We start from the raw sequence: 15,222 nt of genomic DNA on the forward strand, positions 1-15,222 counted from the left end.
GAGAGAGATGCATCAGCAGTGACCCCGTATTACAAGGCACTAAGGTTGGACGTAAAGACAGACATTACTCTGGTCTTAAAATCTCTGGTTATCTTTCGCTCGTCTTGCCACCTGCTGTGGCTTCTAGTATTTTGGCTCGGCCATTTCATATTTTGTTATTTTGGGTATTTCATATTTTGTTATTTTGGCCATTTCATATTTTGTTATTTTGCTATTTCATATTTTGTTATTTTGACCATTTCACCTTTTTTTTTGGCCATTTCATATTTTGTTATTTTGGCTATTTTATATTCTGTTATTTTAACCATTTCATATTTTCTTATTTTGCTATTTCATATTTTGTTATTTTGACCATTTCACCTTTTTTTTTTGGCCATTTCATATTTTGTTATTTTGGCTATTTCATATTTTGTTATTTTGGTTATTTCATATTTTGTTATTTTGGCTATTTCATATTTTGTTATTTTGGCCATTTCATATTTTGTTATTTTGGCCAGTTCATATTCAGTTTATTTTGACCATTTCATATTTTGTTATTTTGGCCAGTTCATATTTAGTTTATTTTGACCATTTTATATTTTGGCCATTTCATATTTAGTTTTTTTGGCCATTTCATATTTTGTTATTTTGACCATTTCATACCTTGTTATTTTGGTCATTTCATATTTTATTATTTTGAACATTTCATATTTTGTTATTTTGGCCATTTCATATTTTGTTATTTTGGCCTTTTGATATTTTGGTTATTTCATATTTTGTTATTTTGGCTATTTCATATTTTGTTATTTTGGTCATTTCATATTTTGCCATTTTGGCCCTTTCACGTTTTGTTTATTTTGGCCATTTCACATTTTGTTTATTTCGGTCATTTCACATTTTGTTATTTTGACCATTTCACATTTTGTTATTTTGACCATTTCATATTTTGTTATTTTGACCATTTCACATTTTGTTATTTTGTCCATTTCATATTTTGTTATTTTGGCCATTTCATACTTTGTTATTTTGGCCATTTCATATTTTGTTATTTTGGCCATTTCATACTTTGTTATATTGAACATTTCATATTTTGTTATTTTGACCATTTTATATTTTGGTCATTTCATATTTTGTTATTTTGACCATTTTATATTTTGGTCATTTCATATTTTGTTATTTTGACCATTTCATATTTTGTTACTTTGGCCATTTCATATTTTGTTATTTTGGTCTTTTCATATTTTGTTATTTTGGCTATTTCATATTTTGTTATTTTGGCTATTTTATATTCTGTTATTTTAACCATTTCATATTTTCTTATTTTGACCATTTCATACCTTGTTATTTTGGTCATTTCATATTTTATTATTTTGAACATTTCATATTTTGTTATTTTGGCCATTTCATATTTTGTTATTTTGGCCATTTTATATTTTGGTCATTTCATATTTTGTTATTTTGGCTATTTCATATTTTGTTTATTTTGACCATTTCATATTTTGTTATTTTGGCTATTTCATATTTTGTTATTTTGGCCATTTCATATTTTGTTATTTTGGTTATTTCATATTTTGTTATTTTGCTATTTCATATTTTGTTATTTTGACCATTTCACCTTTTTTTTGGCCATTTCATATTTTGTTATTTTGGCCATTTCACATTTTGTTATTTTGGTCATTTCATATTTTGTTATTTTGGCTATTTCATATTTTGTTATTTTGGCCATTTCATATTTTGTTATTCTGACCATTTCATATTTTGGCCATTTCATATCTTGTTATTTTGACCATTTCACATTTTATTTATTTTGGCCATTTCATACTTTGTTATTTTGGCCATATCATATGTTGTTATTTTGACCATTTCATATTTTGTTATTTTGACCATTTCATATTTTGTTATTTTGGCCATTTCATATTTTTTTATTTTGGCCTTTTGATATTTTGACCATTTCATATTTTGTTATTTTGGCCATTTCCTATGTCGTTATTTGACCATTTCACATTTTGTTATTTAGGCCATTACATATTTTGTTATTTTGGCCATTTCATATGTTGTTGTTTTGACCACTTCATATTTGTTATTTTGGCCATTTCACATTTTGTTATTTTAACCATTTCATATTTTATTATTTTGGCCATTTCATACTTTGTTATTCTTGTCAAAAGTTTATAATCATTTTCTTACAGCTGGGTCACATTGCGTTTTTAAGATATGACTTTTAATTTCGTGGTTTGGTTGAGATTCAAATTGATAGATTGATAAATAACTTACTGGAGAGAGAGAGAGAGAGAGAGAGAGAGAGAGAGAGAGAGAGAGAGAGATATATACATCACTATACATGAACATTATTTTCATCATAATCATAGGACTCTAACAAGAGTTTCACGTTTTCGAGTTACTGTTGCTAGTGAGAGAGAGAGAGAGAGAGAGAGAGAGAGAGAGAGATTTCAACTTAATTTCCTCTATAGTAATAACAATCGTACTATATTCACTGTCTGCTATTGATCGAGTTCCATCTTCTTACTTCAGCATTGACTGTCCTTCTAAGCAAAAGAGATATCTGATTTTGTGAATTTCATTAAACAAAACCTGTCACAGGGGCTAGGGAGGCCAATCAGCTCCCTAGTGCTACTGGGGCAGACTTATTACTTGTGTTGTGAAGTATTATTATTATTAATAGCTAAGCTACAACCCTAGTTGGGAAAAGAAGGTTGCTATAAGACCAAGCAATCATACAGGGCAAAGGGATAAATCGAATTTCTCAGACAAACAAAAAAGTGATAATGATAAATTTAAAAGGTGACAAATGACAAACCGAATTTCTCATACAAAAAGTGACAAATCTAACTTGTGATACAAAAAAAAATGACAAATAAAATTTTTCATACAAACCAAAAAAGTGACAAAGTAAAAACTCAAACTTCTCACAAAATGAAAAATGACAAATCGAATTTCTCACACAAAAAGTGACAAATCTAACTTCTCATACAAAATAAAATGACAAATCAAATTTTTCATACAAAACAAAAAAGTGACAAAGCGAAAACTCAAATTTCTCAAAATAGAAATGACAAATATAATTACTCATACAGACCAAAAATAGAGACAAATTGAAACCTCCAATTTCTCACAAAATAAAAAAATGACAAACCTATTTAGTAGAAAACAAATGTAGCGACATATCTAACTTCACAAACAAAACAGCTAAATCAAAAGAATTAGCGTAAACTCACTTCTATACTCAAACAAATTGAAACCTCCAATTTCTCACAAAATAAAAAAATGACAAACCTATTTAGTAGAAAACAAATGTAGCGACATATCTAACTTCTCAAACAAAACGGCTAAATTAAAAGAATCAGCGTAAACTCACTTCTATACTCAACTAATTACTAACCTTGAAAACCACCTGACGTAAAAAAAAGCAAATTCCAAACTCCATCTCTTTTTACAGCCAATATTTCGGGAGACGGGAAATTGGTCCCCCAGTAAAACCAACCTCGTTGGTCCAGACGAAAGGTTTCACATCGGAATGGCGCAGAGACACGAGATAAAAATGTCTGGTTGGGAGAACATATAAGTCTACTGAGACTTATCTTTCTTTGCTAATAATGTTTTGTAGCTGTTAGTTTTCTAATGGTCTGTTTGTAGCTGTTTTTAATGGTCTGTTTGTAGCTGTTTTAATGGTTTGTTTGTAGCTGTTTTTAATGGTCTGTTTGTAGCTGTTTTAATGGTCTGTTTGTAGCTGTTTTAATGGTCTGTTTGTAGCTGTTTTTAATGGTCTGTTTGTAACTGTTTTAATGGTCTGTTTGTAGCTGTTTTTAATGGTCTGTTTGTAGCTGTTTTAATGGTCTGTTTGTAGCTGTTTCTAATGGTCTGTTTGTAGCTGTTTTTAATGGTCTGTTTGTTGCTGTCAGTTTTTAATGATCTGTTTGTAGCTGTCTTCCTCTAACTCCACAGGGATTGTTCGTAAGATTTCATAACTTGTAGTGAGATTTGCTGTTATTTTAAGCTTCCAGTAATAGTAGTTTACTCTTGATTGGCAACGAGTGGATGTGGTAGTAACATTATTTTACACTTATCAAGAGCCATCCCATTTTGGGGGAAACTTATTATAAATAGCAAAGAACTATTCTTTGTTTCCTTATTTCCATTCCTTCCTAGGGCTATTTTCCTTGTTGGAGCCCTTGGGCTTGTAGCATTCTGCTTTACCAACTACTGTAGGGTTGTAGTTTGGCTAGTAACAAAAACAACAACAATAATAATAATATTAATAATAATAATAATAATAGGTGCCAACGAGCAGATATAGAAGTGACTGTTTTTTTTCTCTTCTCTTGAGCCATCCCATTTGGGAAGGAAATTTATTATTATACATAAATATAAGTCTCTCTCTCACTCCAGATATCCCTGTTATGGTCATAAGTTTAAGAGAAGTGAACATTTTGAATAAAATTAACTAAAATTGTACATTTATACACACACACACACACACACATATATATATATATATATATGTAAATATATATATATATATATATATATATGCACATATGTATATATACATATGCATATATGTATATACACACACACACACACATATATATATATATATATATGCACATATGTATATATACATATGCATATATGTATATATACATATATATATATATATATATATATATATGTATATATACATATATATACATATATATAATATATATATTTATATATACTGTATATATATATAATATATATATATAAACACGTGTACGTATATGCATACATATACACCACAATAATCAACACAATACTGTGTTTGAATAGAAAATAAAATCTTACCTCACACTGGGATCGAACCCTCGTCACTTAGAACGATAAGCAAGGTAGCTATCAACCAAGCCATACAGGACATACATATCATAACTCATATCAAAACTCACCACCAGGAACTGGATGAAATCACAACTCATATCACAACTCACCACCAGGAACTGGATGAAATCACAACTCATATCACAACTCACCACCAGGAACTGGATGAAATCACAACTCATATCACAACTCACCACCAGGAACTGGATGAAATCACAACTCATATCAAAACTCACCACCAGGAACTGGATGAAATCACAACTCATATCACAACTCACCACCAGGAACTGGATGATATCACAACTCACCACCAGGAACTGGATGAAATCACAACTCACCACCAGGAACTGGATGAAATCACAACTCATATCAAAACTCACCACCAGGAACTGGATGAAATCACAACTCATATCAAAACTCACCACCAGGAACTGGATGAATTCACAACTCACATCACAACTCACCACCAGGAACTGGATGAAACCAAACCAAAATCTATAAATATTAAATATTCTTTATTCCATTTTTCAACTACAAAGGTTGCATGTCCAAAATAACACATTACAGCATCTGAACCCAACACAAAAATCAGTGATGTACTGTGAATTGTACTCTCTAGTAATGGAGATTGTATCTTATCAGGGGGGGTGGGGGGTGGGGGGCTTTTCAAAAGCTTCCCGGACCGGTACTTTTTGCTTAAGTTGCACTTTTCGATATATTGGGGGTCTCTTGTCGTGGAAAGTTAGAAATACGTAAATAAAGTGAGTTGTGTTATATATACTAACCACTAGAGACTTTGATTATTTGAAAACTAAACAGTTTAAAGTGAACTTGGTACAACTTATTGAAATAAAATAATTCACTATGCCACGTAGGTGAATTTGGTTCAACAAATCATAATTCACAATATCAGAAAGGTGAATTTGGTACAGAATTCCTTTTCAAACCATAATAATTCACTGGACCAAAAAGGTGAACTTACTAAAACAATAATTCACTATACCACAAAGATGAATTTGGTACAGAATTCCCTTTCAAACCATAATAATTCACAAGACCAAAAAGGTGAACTTCCTATAAATTATGAAATCATAATAATTCACTATAACAGAAAGATGAATTTAGAACAGAATTCCTTTTCAAACCATAATAATTCACTGGACCAAAAAGGTGAACTTCCTATGACTTATGAAATCATAATAATTCACTATAACAGAAAGATGAATTTGGTACAGAATTCCTTTTCAAACCATAATAATTCACTGGACCAAAAAGGTGAACTTCCTATGACTTATGAAATCATAATAATTCACTATAACAGAAAGATGAATTTAGTAGAGAATTCCTTTTCAAACCATAATAATTCACTGGACCAAAAAGGTGAACTTCCTATAAATTATGAAATCATAATAATTCACTATAACAAAAAGATGAATTTAGTACAGAATTCCTTTTCAAACCATAATAATTCACTGGACCAAAAAGGTGAACTTCCTATAAATTATGAAATCATAATAATTCACTATAACAGAAAGATGAATTTAGTACAGAATTCCTTTTTAAACCATAATAATTCACTGGACCAAAAAGGTGAACTTCCTATAAATTATGAAATCATAATAATTCACTATAACAGAAAGATGAATTTAGAACAGAATTCCTGTTGAAACCATAATAATTCACTGGACCAAAAAGGTGAACTTCCTATAAATTATGAAATCATAATAATTCACTATAACAGAAAGATGAATTTAGTACAGAATTCCTTTTCAAACCATAATAATTCACTGGACCAAAAAGGTGAATTTACTAGAACTTATGAAACCATAATAATTCACTATACCAAAAAGTGGACTTGGTACAACTTATCAGATTATAATTATTCAATATGCCACAAAAGTGAACTTAGTACAAAAATTCACATCAAATAATATTAATTCAATATATCATTCATCATTATATCATAGATTTGGTGCAAAATTTCTCACCAAGCCATAATAATTCACTAAACCAAAAAGGTGGATTTGTTACAGCTTATTAAACCATTACAATTCACTAAACCACAAAGGTGAAATTAGTACAAAATTTATTATCAAATCATAATAATTCACTAAACCAAAAAGGTGGATTTGTTACAGCTTATTAAACCATTACAATTCACTAAACCACAAAGATGAAATTAGTACAAAATTTATTACCAAATCATAATAATTCACTAAACCAAAAAGGTGGATTTGTTACAACTTATTAAACCATTACAATTCACTAAACCACAAAGATGAAATTAGTACAAAATTTATTATCAAATCATAATAATTCACTAAACCAAAAAGGTGGACTTTGTACAACTTATTAAACCATTACAATTCACTAAACCACAAAGATGAAATTAGTACAGAATTTATCATTAAGCCGTAATAACTCGATAAACCAAAAAAGGTGATATTGGTACAGTTACAAGTTATCAAATCGAAATAATGCACTGTAAACTTGTAGAAAATTCCTCATCATACATTTCTCCAAAAAACAGAACTGTGTAGTAATGACATCCAAATACAGTACATAATCCACAAAAACACAAATAACCAACTAAAGGTATTGTAATAAGGAGTAATATGCATCTCGATCAACGAAAGAAATATTATAAGTACGACCTATATTGAGTTTACATAGTATCAATGTCCAGTATTTATTCAATAAAAAGATAGAACAAACCTTACCTCTACAGCAGTATTGAAATAGAGCCTCTGTTTTAACTTAAAAGCAGTAATTAAGCGTACAAATAATAACACTCTAGTCGCCGCGGAGATTCCGGGCAAAATAAGCCCCACCCACTGTGACGTCATAGCCAATTGTGTTGTCTCCTGCATTAAGCAGCCACACGTGATTGGTTATGACATCATCAGGGGGCGGGGCTTCTTTCGCCCAGCATCAATGCAGTGACTTTAGATGTAAGTTATAATGAAATGCCTTGATAATATATTTGCATGGTACTGATATTTTAAAGTTTTTATCTTTATTTTTATTCACCATATACCATGTGACAGTTAAACAGTATACCTTTTAATGAAAAGAAGACTATTATACAGTTGGGAACAAATCAAAATAAACAGTTGGCAATGCATTGCAATATTACACTTCAAAGATAAATTGTAATTACTCAAAAGACTCCTTGTGATAATATAAATATTGTTGGAAATCTAAAATTTTCATTTATGGTAGACAGAATAAATAAGTAGATGGCACACTTCAGACACAGAATATGAACAAAATTATGACTGTTTCTACAATTCCCTATAGGATGAGGTAGCTTACCCATCACCCTGCCCCTACTGTTGATAATGGAGCTTAAAAGTTATTGACACCTGGCATTTTTATTGTACAATCCAACTCCTAACCAGGTCCAACTGCCAACGATTTAGCAAACATGTTACTACCATAAATACCTGAAAATCAGAATATTAAATTACATTACGAAAGTGGTTTAGCCAACATCATTCTCTGCAGTCCTTCCAGACTGCCATTTCAATCCGTATCACAAAGGGTCTATCGAAGACGAAATATATTGGTAATCAGAGCAGCTCTTAACTTCCTGCTCATAGGCAAGGCTCTACTTCACAGACACCGTACAGTACCTTAGAGTAACCAATCATTTTCACAAAGACTGTACAGGAGAAGAAATACAGAGGAAATCAGAACAGCTGTAGACTTCCTCCTTACAGTAAGACGCTGTACAGTACCGTAGGTTAATCAATCCTTTTTACAAAAGCTATACAGTGCTGGAGAAAAAATACAGAGGTAACCAGCACAACTCTAGCCTTCCTGCTCACAGGCAATATATCAATTCCTCAAAACTCTATACAGATTACTGTCTATTAACATAAGAGGTCATCACCTACAGCAACATTATGCTGGATTATGCAAACAGAACGAGTCTTGTACTATTGACTCCAGGGGGAATATATTACTTTCAGAACTAACCTGTCAGTAACCTATGAAATCAAAAGCCAATTTCTTCCTGTGCTACTCACTAAATGAGACTGAAGACTGATTGTTCTTTTTGGAATTATGCATGAAAAATTAAAATAGGAATTACTATACAAACAAGTTCCTTCTGTCACCCCTATCAAAAGGGGACAAAAACACTTAAATCATAAAAAAAAAGCACCGGTCAGTCTTCGCAAATGCAAATTGGGAACAAGTCACATATAATTTGGTTAAACCAATCAAAAAATTCTTTAAAAGGATAACATAAGATGTACATTGTATGCATGCATATGAACGAAATAAAAATGATTATTATATTATCACTATATATATATTATGTACTATGTATCCATGCAGTTGTACTACGCTCGCATACTTAAGTGACAAAGTTAACTAACCCCAAAAGAGGTTCCCCTGGCATGCTGTATTTATTATAGAGACAGCACGAAGGATAAATGAAATAAAAAAAAAGAGGGATACATGGAAAATAATAAGTCAGGTACGTTAGTAATGCTCAGACTATGGCTCGATGTCCAACTGAAAGATGAAGTTATTTGCAGGTTCGAACTTCTTGTTCTTCTTCTTGTTTTTCCTCTTCTTCTTGCTCGCCTTGACGACGAAACCTTCTCCATCGTCGTTTTCGCTACTGGCAGTGCTGCCTTTGTTGTTCGATACGTTGCCACTGGTATTGCTACTGCTGCTGGTGCTGTTATTGTTTTCAACGTCCAAATCCACATCTACAAACGTGCTGTGGAGATCACGGGAGGATGTGAACTTGGCATTGGTGGAGTCCCAGAGAATTTCGTCGGCCTCTACTGTAGCGTCGGTATCATCCTCATCTGTGGTGGTGGTGGTCGTGGGCTCGCCACTCGAAGGGCCTGGGTCACTGTGGCACTGGCTAGCGTCGCTGTCTCTGTCGCTGCTGCCTTCGGACGTCCTGCGATTGCGACACTTCTGCTTCTTGAGGGCCTTCTTCTGGTTCTTGGCTCTCTGGCCCAGGATGGACGAGTTGGACCGGAAGAGCTGGCGGGACACGACGTCGTTGAAACGGACGCTCTTCTTCTCTCCCAAGAGGGAGGTCAGACTCTCCTCCACGCTCTCCTCCTCGTCCTCGGCGAGATCCACCTCCAGGGGCGTCTCCAAGGACACGAGGGATTCCAAGGGCACAACTGAACCTAGCTGAGACTCGCTGAGGGAGCGAGAGCGCCTTTTCAAAATGCCCCTAGGCCAAGAGCAGGTGGGGCCCTTCAATCTCATCCCAGGGGTCGTGGGGATCTCCTCGCACATGCTGACGGCTCGGGTGACCCGGGGCTTCCTGACGACGCCTTCGGCCACATTTTGCTTGAGAGGGGATGCTTCTCCAAGACCATGCTGCAATGAAATAGAGAAATAATAGCATGTTACTTTCTGGTTTACAATTGTCACAAAACAATGTATGATTAGCAGACTAATGTATGGTTGTCACAATAATGTAAGTCACAGACTAATGTATGGTTGTCACAATAATGTAAGTCACAGACTAATGTATGGTTGTCACAATAATGTAAGTCAAAGACTAATGTATGGTTGTCACAATAATGTAAAGTCACAGACTAATGTATGGTTGTCACACTAATGTAAGTCACAGACTAATGTATGGTTGTCACAATAATGTAAGTCACAGACTAATGCATGGTTGTCACAATAATGTAAGTCACAGACTAATGCATGGTTGTCACAATAATGTAAGTCACAGACTAATGTATGGTTGTCACAATAATGTAAAGTCACAGACTAATGTATGGTTAGGACACAATAGTGTATGGTTGTCACATAATACATGGTTATCGTAGAGTAATACATGGTTGTCCCAGAACAATGTATGGTAAGTCCCATACATATTAAGATAAAATTGAAAAGAAATATGCACACAGAGCGAAACATTTTCTGTTGAGAACAAACTCACAAGCATCAACAGTTTATATGTCTGTATTATTCTCTCTCTCTCTCTCTCTCTCTCTCTCTCTCTCTCTCCATGTGGCAAAATTGAACATAACCCCCTCATGGTGGGAGAGCAAGTAAGCATGTTTGATCACCCCAGAACTACGACAACCCCAGAGAGAGAGAGAGAGAGAGAGAGAGAGAGAGAGAGAGAACTTAACTAGAATAACCTCTGGACATAATACGATCCGGAACAGACAGTTACAAGTCGCATCAAAGATGTGGATCAAAATTCAGCTCATGATGTTTTGCAGCACAAGCGGATAAAAAAAACACACTGGGATAAGTAAGTGGAGGAAGATTAATGAGAATTATGGATAAAGGGTAAAAGACTCTTGGATAAAGGGTAAAAGACTCTTTTCGTGGGTATTAGGTTGGCCAGGGCACCAGCCACCCGTTGAGATACTACCACTTTAGTTATTGAGTCCTTTGAGTGGCCAGACAGTACTACATTGGATCCTTCTCGGCCAGATAGTACTACATTGGATCCTTCTCGGCCAGATAGTACTACATTGGATCCTTCTCTCTGGTTACGGCTCATTTTCTCTTTCCCTACACAGACACAGATTATTCTGGCCCATTCTTTACATATTCTCCCCTATCTTCATACACCTGATAACACTGAGATTACTAAACAATTCTTCTTTGCTCAAGGGGTTAACTACTGCGATATGATTGCTCAGTGGCTACTTTCCTCTTGGTAAGGGTAGAAGAGACTTTAGCTATGGTAAGCAGCTCTTCTAGGAAAAGGACACTCCAAAATCAAACCATTGTTCTCTAGTCTTGGGTAGTGTCATAGACTCTGTACCATGGTCTTTCACTGTCTTGGGTTAGAGTTCTCTCGCTTGAGGGTACACTCAGGCAAACTATTCTATCTTATTTTTCTTCCTCTTATTTTCCTAGTTTTTATAGTTTATATATGAAATATTTATTTTAAGAGTTGTTACTGTTCTTAAACATCTTATTTCAATTGTTAATTACTTCTCTTATTTCCTTGTTTCCTTTCCTCACTGGGCTATTTTCCCTGTTTGGGACCCTGAACTTATAGGATCCTGCTTTTCCAACTAGGGTTGTGGCTTAGCAAGTAATAATAATAACAATAATAATAATAATAATAATAATTCACCCAATCTTCAAATATACACTTCGCAACTAAGAGAGAGAGAGAGAGAGAGAGAGAGAGAGAGAGAGAGAGACTTCGAAAAGAAGGAGAGTGAAACACCATTAAACCTGGACTGCGTGCCTAGATTTCTTAAATCCAGCCTCTGCAGATGTGATCTGAGGGAAGGAAAATAACAGGAGCAGTCAGAAGGCCTTTTCTCTCTCTCTCTCTCTCTCTCTCTCTCTCTCTTCTCTCTATTTATATATATATATATATATATATATATAATATATATATATATATATATATATATATATATATATATATATATATATATATATATATATATATATATATATATATATATATATATATATATATATATATATATATATAATATATATATATATATATATATATATATATATATATATATATATATATATATATATATATATATATATATAATATATATATATATATATATATATATACAGTATATATAATCATAACTATTATTATTATGAGTATTTAATTAGCGTCCAATTTTGTTGATTAAGAAACATTTCTCTCTCTCTCTCTCTCTCTCTCTCTCTCTCTCTCAATGTGGCAATTTCTTTAGATACAAAATAGCAAAATACTTGGAATAGACTTCCAGCAGATGTAGTAAACAGTTAGATGGTAAACGAGTTCAAGAATAAGTTAGACAAGATCATAAGAACTCTCTCTAAATGCTTAAACTAAATCGCTCTACCAAAGAGCAAATGGAGTCTCCGCGGATAGAGTAAAAAGTCTTTGAGATATTCAAAATCCTTGTAACTCTCTCTCTCTCTCTCTCTCTCTCTCTCTCTCTCTCTCTCTCTCTCTCTCTCTCTCTCTCTCTCTCTCTAAGTATTCAATCAGATGGTCCTACCAGTATTATGCATAAAAAACTTGGAGCCTTACTAAAACATTAGAACATACACTAGTTACAACTCAAAGAGCTATGGAAAGAATGATGATGGGAATAACACTAAGAGACAGAAACAGAGCAACATTATGAGAGCAAACTAAAGTAAAGGATATTCTAACATCATGTAAGAAAAAGAAATGGACATGGGCATGACATATAATGAGAATGACAGATAATAGATGGACATTAAGAATAACAGAATGGGTCCCTAGAGATTGTAAAAGAAGAAGGGGATGGAAGAGAAGAGAATGGATTGACGAACTAAGAAAGTTTACGGATATGGACTGGCGCAGAAAGGCCATAAACAGACGCCAAGGGGAAGAACATGTCTGAGGCCTTTGTTTTGCAGTGGACTAGTAACGGCTGATGATATATATATATATATATATATATATATATATATATATATATATATATATATATATAGCCTGAAACTTGCTCTTTATTACATATTATTATTATTATTATTATTATTATTATTATTATTATTATCACTTGCTAAGCTACAACACCAGTTGGAAAAGCAGGATGCTATAAGTCCAGGGCCCCAAAAGGGAAAATAGCCCAGTGAGGAAAGGAAACAAGGAAAAAATAAAATATTTTAAGAACAGTAACATCACTGACATAAATCTTTCATATATAAACTATAAAAACTTTAACAAAACAAGAGGAAAAGAAACGAGATAGAATAGTGTGCCCGAGTGTACCTTCAAGGAAGAGAACTCTAACCCAAGACAGTGAAAGGCCATGGTACAGAGGCTATGACACTACCCAAGACTAGAGAAAAATGGTTTGATTTTGGAGTGTCCTTCTCCTAGAAGAGCTGCTTACCATAGCTAAAGAGTCTCTTCTACCCTACATAGGGAAGATACGGACACACACACACTCTCAAGCAAGAGAATTCTAACCCAAGACAGTGGAACACCATGGTACAGAGGCTATGAAACTACCCAAGACTAGAGAACAATGGTTTGATTTTGGAGTGTCCTCCTCCTAGAAGAGCTGCTTACCATAGCTAAAGAGTCTCTTCTACCCTACATAGGGAAGATACGGACACACACACTCCTACCTGTGAATGTTCCACTGGAATGTACGTCAGACGGTTGAGCACTGGACAGACAACGAGACCGTAAACACTATTTATAAACTGGAATCGACTTTTCACGACAAACACATCGTCTGGTTCCACGTCTAGGTAATTCTTTGTACCCACTGACATCATGATCTCCCTTGCTAGGTTCAGTTTAAGTTTCGACATAAGGCAGGCAGAGAAGACACTTTTTTCATTGAATAGAAAATTGATTTTGGATTATATATCGGAGGTTCAAGAATACTGTCACAGAATACACTTTTTTCATTGAATAGAAAATTGAATATGGATTATATATTGGAGGTTCACGACTTTATTGCCACAGAATTCACTCTTCATTGAATAGAAAATTGATTTTGGATTCTATATTGGAGGTTCAAGGCTCTACTGCCACTGAACTAAGGCAGGCAGAGTTCTACTGTCACATAATTCCCTTTTTCATTGAATAGAAAATTGAATACGGATTATATATTGGAGGTTCACGACTTTATTGCCACAGAATTCACTTTTTTCATTGAATAGAAAATTGAATACGGATTATATATTGGAGGTTCACGACTTTATTGCCACAGAATTCACTCTTCATTGAATAGAAAATTGAATATGGATAATATATCAGAGGTTCAAGTCTCTACTGCCACTGAATTAAGGCTCGTATAAGCCAGTCTAATCTACACAAAGCTACTAAATTCTATGCTATAACGTAGAATCAATCGAACTAACTATAACAATATGTTTAGAAAATAAAACTTATAAGACGAAATACTTTTCAAATTGTTAAAGTATTGGAACCCCACTACGTGACAATTACTACAAAATTGATTAAACGTCAAAAGAATAAACTTGGCACTATAATGCATACACACGTTTGCCCTCGGCACAGCGAAGACTAAAAACCCAATGAGGGAGGATAATACGTAGGGAGAAATTGAGAAAAGGGAGTGTTTGCGGGAGAAGTGAGAGGGGGGAGGGAGGGGGGTAGTAGCAAGTAAACGTCAATCTTTCTTAAACCCCCCCTCAAGAAGAGAGAGAGAGAGAGAGAACAGTATCTTCGAGAGAGAGAGAGAGAGAGAGAGAGAGAGAGAACAGTATCTTCGAGAGAGAGAGAGAGAGAGAGAACATCATCTTCGAGAGAGAGAGAGAGAGAGAGAGAGAACATCATCTTCGAGAGAGAGAGAGAGAGAGAGAGAGAGAGAGAGAGAGAGAGAGAGAGAGAGAGAGAGAGATGAACATCATCTTCGCTAAGAAGCACTC

The 15,222-nt window shown here is 33.9% G+C and overlaps 1 protein-coding gene and 1 long non-coding RNA gene across 2 annotated transcripts; one reads left to right on the top strand and one right to left on the bottom strand.

Annotated features, from left to right (window-relative positions):
• The first annotated feature begins 5,376 nt into the window (after positions 1-5,376).
• Positions 5,377-6,823, top strand: LOC137618279 (uncharacterized). Its single transcript, XR_011039762.1, has 2 exons — positions 5,377-5,829; positions 5,923-6,823. It is a non-coding gene; the product is annotated as an uncharacterized lncRNA (long non-coding RNA).
• Positions 6,824-7,914: 1,091 nt separating this feature from the next.
• On the bottom strand, positions 7,915-14,121 carry LOC137618278 (protein kintoun-like). The gene is made up of 2 exons (XM_068348450.1): positions 13,948-14,121; positions 7,915-10,215 (listed from the first exon to the last, which is right to left on the bottom strand). Exons 1-2 carry the CDS (start codon positions 14,098-14,100, stop codon positions 9,364-9,366), a joined length of 1,005 nt encoding a protein of 334 aa, XP_068204551.1. The 5' UTR covers positions 14,101-14,121; the 3' UTR covers positions 7,915-9,363.
• Between the last annotated feature and the right edge of the window lie 1,101 nt (positions 14,122-15,222).

This window comes from Palaemon carinicauda, chromosome 24, assembly GCF_036898095.1.
Source record: "Palaemon carinicauda isolate YSFRI2023 chromosome 24, ASM3689809v2, whole genome shotgun sequence".
NCBI classification, from domain to species: Eukaryota; Metazoa; Arthropoda; class Malacostraca; order Decapoda; family Palaemonidae; genus Palaemon; species Palaemon carinicauda.

Excerpts from the sequence above, each read along its gene's own strand:
- LOC137618278 (XM_068348450.1), bottom strand. The coding sequence starts at position 14,100 with ATGATGTCAGTGGGTACAAAGAATTACCTAGACGTGGAACCAGACGAT. Across the intron at positions 10,216-13,947 it reads TTCCAGTGGAACATTCACAG|CATGGTCTTGGAGAAGCATC; the intron begins GTAGGAGTGTGT and ends ATTTCATTGCAG.